The sequence below is a fragment of the Notothenia coriiceps genome, unplaced genomic scaffold (genome assembly GCF_000735185.1).
Source record: "Notothenia coriiceps isolate Sejong01 unplaced genomic scaffold, NC01 NC01_scaffold00000284, whole genome shotgun sequence".
Classification (NCBI taxonomy): Eukaryota; Metazoa; Chordata; class Actinopteri; order Perciformes; family Nototheniidae; genus Notothenia; species Notothenia coriiceps.
The window spans coordinates 232,202-240,392 of NW_011332985.1; the positions used below are offsets into that span (position 1 = coordinate 232,202).

Here is an 8,191-nt window from a genome sequence, read left to right on the forward strand (position 1 = left end):
ACTAGGTGACACTATGGAGCTGTTGTAGGCATCAGCTGTGGCGTTATGACCTTCAATGTAACAATGTGGGTTTTTATTACTTTTTTTTTAAATAACAGATGCTTAAACTATTACATATATTTTAAGTATGATATCTTTATAAGTGTCAGTTGTACCTTTATACAGTCAGAATTATATTTTTTAACCCAACTAAAGTTACTCAAAGGCTTCAGTTAAATAACTCTTCAGGATAGGATATTTTTTATGTTCAAACATCGAAATAGACAAATAGTTTTGTGAAATATATGAAGTACTATTATAGATTCAACAATAGGCTATTTATATTGGTATTATTTGGTAGTAGTTGAAATGGCTCTGTCTTGCTGCTACTACTGGGTCTACAACATTATACTTAGATTGCATTCGTAATATCAACAACTCTTCCTTTAGTTTCATATTATATAATATAAATCACGGCGCCATCATATGTACCATATAATACCACAATAATAATACCACATTATATGTAATATGGTCACCATTATAGCTATGTTGTTGAATTATAGAAACTTTAATGGTTTGTAGCTACTAGTCCTATTTCTACTTTGATACAAAAAAACAAACTTCAGTATTTTCCTATTGCTGTATTTGGTCAATATGAAAAAAGAACAGTAGGCTAACCTAGGTTGAGACAGTGTAGCCTACTGGTTAATAGAGCAAGCTGTTCACCAATGTGTAAGCTTTAAAAAAACACCTGTTATTATGACACATTGACGCTTGGGTCACTGAAGGCTTTTTCTAATAGGCCTACCTTTTGATGAAAACAGTGGCGCGCCGCCTTTGACTACATTTCCCATGAAGCACTGAGAGTGGGCGTTTCTTCCTGGTGAAGGTTGGCCCTGCTGCTGCTGAGCTGGGAGGTGACGGGCTGTCTCTCTGTTAGTCGGACAGAGGGGAACTTCACGGCGGCTACGGGTGTGGCTTCAAACGTGATAAATCTCAACTGGGGGAAGAATGCTTAACGGCACTAGGGATTAAAGCAAAACAAAAATACAGAGCAGTGAAGATCAATATTATCTGAAAGGTGTGTGGTGTGTGTGCGGTATCCTCACTGGCAGCAGGAATCCGTGTGTGCTCGGGTTTTCAACAGCTGGAATACTTTTTATTTTTGCTCAACTCCTGTTTTCGTGTATTTTAACCTGCTCTCTTGTTAGACTGTACGAACTACCGTTTTACCTAAAAGTGGAACGTTAGAAAAAAGTTCCTTGAGTCGCTGGACAACTTCTCAACTCTGACAAGAAACCACAAATGCTGGTGAAGTGACTGAACAACTAAGTGTGTTTTTGGGAATTGTTAGAAATCCAAGTTCACATTGCAGGAGGAAATCTATGTTTCTAGTCCCCTGTCGCCTCTCACCAACAAGAGAAGTCGCCTTACCCAACTTCAGCCCTTGTTTTTTTAAATAAGGGTTTTTCGGACTCAGCCGATACATTATTTCTCAGGTGATATTTCCCCACTAAGCAGCAGTCCTGAAGCGCGCACTAGGAACCATGGGTTGTACGGTTAGTCAGGAAGATAAAGCCGCGGCCGAGAGGTCTAAAATGATTGATAAAAACCTCAGAGACGATGGGGAGAAGGCGGCGAGAGAAGTGAAACTGCTGCTGCTGGGTGAGTACTGTGTCACAACACTTGTAGGCTACTGTCTTGCAAAAGTGCCTCATTAATGGCCACAGATGAATTGTGCAATAGCATGGAACACTTGACCATTTGTACACACATGACACAGGAGAATAACAGACAGTCAGATAACAGACACAAAGCCCACGAGTAAGTCACTTTTTTTGGCTTTTAATAGTCACATTTCCCCTTTTTAAAGTGTGGCCTTCATTCATATCATTCACACTGTTGAAGTGTTTTGTTGAACTAGCCCCCCCCCCCCACTGCCATAGTGTGTATGTTAATTATAAGTTGAATGTCCTGTCCTGCCCTTTGCCTTTATTCTAGGCTCTGCTTACTGTAAACATGTAGGCTTTATTTGGAATGTTTGGAATTGAAACATCATTCGGGATCACGTATCTTGCAATTTATGGTGTTAAATGCTAAACTCTGGATGTTGAGTGAAAAGTTGAGTGTCTGATTTCTTTTGACAAGGTAGCCAAATAGGCAGTCTTATATTTGCAGAGGTTTCCTCCCACCAGGACTGATCTGAGGGGTCAGACAAGCCAAGGTCTGGTTGATAATGAGTGGGCGGCTGCTGTTTGGACTGAGGGTCAACAGCCCTGACTGTTCCCAGCACTCACACACGTATAAACAACTGATTCATAGTAGTGCTTGGTAGCAAAGAGAGAATGAGGCTTTCCCAGGCTTTTAATAGTCTCCCTGCTTCCTTTGACTTATAGCTTACTGGACATATTGCTTTGTTCTGCTTTGATATTGAAGACACTGACATCTTGTTTTACTTCAACCAGCCTTATCATTTGAGATGGTCCTTTATGGCATGGGGCATTATGAAAATGAATGTCAATATTATCCTGCTAATCCTTAAAATATGCTCTAAATGTACAATGGAATCAAACTTAGTAGAATCACTTTAATCATACAGTCTCGACTAAGGTATCAATACATCATAATGTTCTCATGCATAAATACCAGATCAATGTTCTTTCTTGCATGATCATTCTTGTTTTTTTGATCAGGCTTTATATTGTGAGTCATTAAATAGCTATTTTTCATCCGTGATAAAATCCTACATCTCATCATTTTTCCAATACCTATTATTTTTATTTTTCAAGCAAGTATCCTCTAAGAAAGAAAACCTTACTAGATATGCAGCTCAGACAAGCACAACAAATTGGCTTCTTCAACAATAATTTGTATGATGAAAAGTTCAAATCAGTAAATTCAAGCATCGATGACGTGTTTCATTTCATTTCCATTGATTCACATTCCAGAAGTTACTCCTGTTATTGCCTCAAGATAGTCAATGCAATTTTGAGTCAGCCACTCATAGAATTGTATTGATGCCATGCTGAACATATGCTCCGGTTAATATTGATCCTGTGTGCAGAGAAATATGGGTCAACTTGAATCATATTTGAAAATAACTATTTCATATTCTCATTCTACACCGCGCTCAAGCATACTAGAGCTTGCATAAATCAGAAGTAGTTTGGAGGCATTTTGTAACCGGTTGGCGGTCACACAACATTGATTTGTCTTCCTCTTCCTGACAGAAAACAGTACATTCTGTAAATTGATAGAGACCGCATACTGTGTTGCTCTCTCTTGGGTCATTAAAGAGATGTCTGCTCGTTAACTTGTGCCACTGGTTAGAAGTCTAATTACATACTCTGCTGTACAGCAGGTTTAATATCAGTAATTACCATCCAGAGCAGTGTGTGGGGGAATTATAAGAGAGGTCTGAATCTGAACCCTGGGTTTGTGAATGTATGGACAAAGGACTTTTCCCCTTCACTTGTGCATTTGGAAAAAATCTTGTCACGGTGTGCAAAGACTATTGGATATAAACCTGCAATATCTTTTGTAGGATTTCCAGTCTCTGAAAAGTGAATTTTAAATTCTAGATCTGGAAAGGGTAAATGCAGTTGTGCATTAATAATACCTTCAAGATTTAAGGTGCATTTTGTCATTTGTTAGAATAATGCTCCGTTACAGTGTCTCCATGTTGTGTTTTTTAGTTGTAGCTGAAATCATATAATCTATTAAGTATGTGTGATAGAGGTGTGACATCCTTCCAGAGGTGCAACATCACACCTCCAGGTACGCTTTTCAGCACTCCCATCTGTTGCCATGGAATCTGTTGGAACAGCTGTGAAAAGAATGCCTGCCTCCTTCCCCAGTAAACAGTCTGTGCTGTCAATGTCCCTCTCAGAGCAAACTCACGAGACTATTAATGTGAGCTGTTTGTGGGTTTAATGTTGAATGATTCCTCGTTTCTACCACAATGATGAATCTCTCTTTGAATCAATTCTGAATTACAGAGGGAAACCACAGAATGTATAATACAAATCTTAACTTCCCCATTCATATTTCATACAGTGTCATGCAATAAGGAGTTTCTATTATAAATACTTTTCCTGTCGGCATGCCTTACCTAAAAGAAGGCTGTGTTAGATTGTTTTGCTGTCCCCAGAAAAAGCCATTAGTTAATGCAGCAGAGAGGACTTCATACTATTGAGGCTTAAGTTTTCATTAACAGGAAGCACTCATTCACAGGCTTCCCTGTTGATTCTGATCTTTGATTGACATGTAATCCTCCTCCCCGTTCACAACAAAGATTTCTCTGCTCACTTTAGTTTATTCACTCTATCCTTTGGCTTACTAACCTTTTTTTTCCAGCCCAACACAAATGAAAATGTATTTTGGCTGCATGCCACGCTTAAACTGTGAGAACTGCAGTCTAGTAGTAGGACATAGTTCTGCATGAGGCAAACACACACACACACACACACACACACACACACACACACACACACACACTGTTAATTGTACATAAACACATTGGCTTAGATTAGCGGCTTGATAGGCTATACTGTTATGTAATGTGCTGGCTCGACAGCCTCCTTTTATTTTAACAATATACAGACTTATAGACGTTGTACTAAAAACGTCTTTGTTATGTGTGAACCTTAAAGAGGCGTGGAGCACGTGTAAAAACTCCCTTTTCCCCGCACAGCTGTCAGCTCGACAGGGTAGAGTTGATAAATGAATACAAAATAAAAAGGGGGCTGCGGCGAAACAATGCTGATCTTGGAAGGAAAACAACTCGGTCTATTTTAGGTCTTAAAAAATAACTGATATGGCAGCGCTGTTTTTCCTTTCCATCGGGGATAGTGGACGTGTTGTTAAATGACATGATATAAGGCGTGCTCTGCAGTACACATTATACAGTCAGTTTACGGTTGGTGCTTCCATGTGTAATTGACTTGGATTCCATTACATAGCGCCAGTGGTCACTGCAGTGAGGCTGCCATGTAACAATGTAAGGCTGACGTACTTCAGCCTGCAGCTGGTTTTATTCCTGATCAAAGCATTAAACGGTTAACCTAAATGAAAGCGGAAGCCACTTTGCATATCTCATGCCACAGGATGGTGAATTCGTAGTTAATGTTTTCAGACTAGGAATATATTAACTGTGTGTGGAGAGGGGATGCAAAGAGAAATCTTGTATAACTAACACGGCAACCATGTCTTTACACAAGGTTGTCATTATTATAAACCAGCATTAAAATGTTTTAACCACAGACAAAAAGAAAGAACACATGATGTGAAACCAGTCGTTTTCTCTTCCTCTTTTTAAATGTGCTCTCTGCAGTGTGCGTGAGGATGCTCACTCGATAATCTGCATACTTTGCTAAAGCCTTGGTCAGGAAGTCGGGAAATAGCCTCACAGTGAACACTGGAGCAGATATTGGATGAAGTGAGCTCCAATGAAAAAATTAGGCTAGATAAGCTACACTTAGTCGCCTGGACTTGCTCTTTCTTAGTTTTCTTCCAGGCAAATGTGTGGAAGGTTCAGCTGAGTTTCCAAGCAATGCAAAAATGGGTTAGGGTTAAACCCTTCAGACCACTGAATCAACACTAGCACATAACAGGACATCCCTGCATGACATCCATTTGTTTAAATGACAGCTGATCAACCCACCTACAATGAGTAGGTATATCCGCTGTGGAAAATAAAAAACTATAAAAGCACCTGGTACAAAAAGTGAGTCAAGTCGAACCAATGCCAGTCAGTGAAAATGCGGTTTAACCTAGTGGCTATTATGATTTTCAAAGTTTTCTTAGCTCAAAACAACGAAACCCATCAAACCTATCAAGGATAATCAAGTTATACTGTACGCTGTTCAAAACAACAACCCCAGAGTCTGTATCTGTAACGGTAAAACTGTCTTTTATTTCCTCGTTGCAATAGAGAGCCACAGCCAAACACTTCAGGGTGACATTCAAGCTCATGTCATTCTAATAGGTCGTAACCACTGTCACACATCTTCACAGTTCACAGTTTCCTCCTGTGGGTTCCAGCAGACCAAACTGTTACATTCGTTTCTCTTAACAGCTTTGATCAGGTAACTTTCTGGAAGCTTAGTGATGCAGACACAGTATTGATCACAAAGAGAGGGCCTCTATCGACTAGCCCAGCCACTGCTCGATCTGTGAAAGCCATCAATGTGAGCAGGGTTGAGCTGGGAAACCTGAGCTATTGGTTAGAGAGGCAGGGAGATCAGGACTCTCTGAACCGATCCTGTTATTTTATCTTCACCTCTTGGTGATTATAGTGTTTGACTGTTCTGCTCCCAAATTCCTTCTCCATTTTCACCTCCACAGGAGTGTGATCAGAAACAATCCCAAGAAGTCAAACATAACAGGGTACCATATTTATCCAAGAAGCATCAACAGCACATTAAGTCTCCAGTGCAGGCATATATTTACTGTAGACAGTTGTGTTTGATGACAACACAAGGTGACATATTCTCCTGCTGGTCAGCCCATGTGGTCAGCGCTGCATAGACACTGGGTTCCTCCCTCTTATTAAAGTCAGTGTCTGAGATTCAGTGGGTGTCGGGTGTAATTACAGTTGGCTGATTATAGGGAAAAAGAAAGCCAGTCAGACTGACCTTTTCCACAGCTCCATGTCTCCGAGTGCCTTCTCCGGAACACTTCCACAGCTCCTCAACAAATCTCCTCTGAAACTCAGCTTGCTTTGTTAATGACGTCTACAATGAGCACTTTTGGCAAATATGTGCCGATTCTGTGAGATTTATCATATGAGCTGCTGCCCTATTTATTTTGGGTGACCGTGTTTACTCAACAGTCTGCACCACAGTGCTGCCCAATTAGCTGTATGATGCACTGGATAGCAGATCTGTGTGTGTGTGTGTGTGTGTGTGTGTGTGTGTGTGTGTGTGTGTGTGTGTGGTGTGTGTGTGTGTGTGTGTGTGTGTGTGTGTGTGTGTGTGTGTGTGTGTGTGAGAAGGGGCAGAATATCCTGCAATTACAGGGAGAGCTAAGATAAAGCCAGCTCCTGCAGACTGTGTGTCTCAGTGCGAGTCCACAGGGACAGCGCTTTACCATCCTCTCTCCTCAGGAAATACTCATAGCTTAGAAGATCCTCCACCGCTGCCTCAAATATAGACCTCTGCTCTATACCTACATGATTCCTGCTGCTTGAATATCGTAGTGAGGAAAGAGGGTTTGTGATTTCCTGTGCCTTTCTGTTATTGAGCACAGCATCCAGAGTTCACCTTGATCACCACAGGGTGTGAAGATATTTGACACAGGACCAGATCACAAGCATTATTCTCTGTGCAAGGACTTAACCGCCGATGATGTGTGTAGGAGGAGGAAGTAGATACTGCAGACAGCACTTCACACCGGAACGGTTGCAAAATGCAAAGCTCTATTATTGAGAGCCTTGGATATAGGCAGATACAGAAAAAGCTTTCAAATAACGTTTTGTTTTGATATCCTTCTTTAAAGGGTCAGTTCAACCAAGTCTCAGAAAGCAGTTATTCACGGGGGTATCCAGCCGTGCAGATATCATTTCATTTGATTAAACTGCTTTCAGATATTCTCCACCACTTCTACTTTCAGCCAAGTACAATGAATGCATCCTTATTGCTTCTCAAAATACTAAAACATTATTTGTTTGCCAGAGTTTCTAACAATACGCCTAATTCTGTTCATGTTGGTTATTATTTTCTCCCAAAGATAAAAAATGCTGAAAACGATTGAGTGTAGACAAGGGGGGTGAAGAGAAGAGATCTGCAGATGATCCTGAGTAACTATCGGACAATGTTTGTGGTTAAACGTGCTGCTGATGAGCCTTTTAAATGTTATCTCTAATCAGTGTGAGCACAACAAACAAAGTACTTCACCTGCACTGTATACGGTGTGTTACAGAACTGTCTGTAATGGAGGTCTGAAAACCTGGGGGATTGCATCTGACTTATATGCATCACTTGATACCACTTTAGTTCTTTGAATGAACTGGCCTGTTCATGCACATCTCTGAGTGTTCTGCCATTTTTCCATATGTAGCTACAGGGCTACAAAAACCTGTATTTTCCTGTTTCAACCCAAACCTGATAGACATTATTCTATAGAGTCATTACTGTGCTCCCTGCAGTGCTGCTTATTTTGCTAGTGTCCTGAGAATACACAATTCACTCCTCAAAGTCATGCCCCCCCC

General features: G+C 40.6%; 1 protein-coding gene across 1 annotated transcript in view; it reads left to right on the top strand.

Annotated features, from left to right (window-relative positions):
- Window positions 1-902: 902 nt before the first annotated feature.
- LOC104958439 (guanine nucleotide-binding protein G(i) subunit alpha-2-like) overlaps window positions 903-8,191 on the top strand; it is a 46,038-nt gene continuing 38,749 nt past the window's right edge. Inside the window, exon 1 of the mRNA XM_010786213.1 lies at window positions 903-1,647. Within this exon, the coding sequence (XP_010784515.1) occupies window positions 1,530-1,647 (118 nt within the window). The 5' untranslated portion in view covers window positions 903-1,529. The remainder of the gene's footprint in view (window positions 1,648-8,191) is intronic.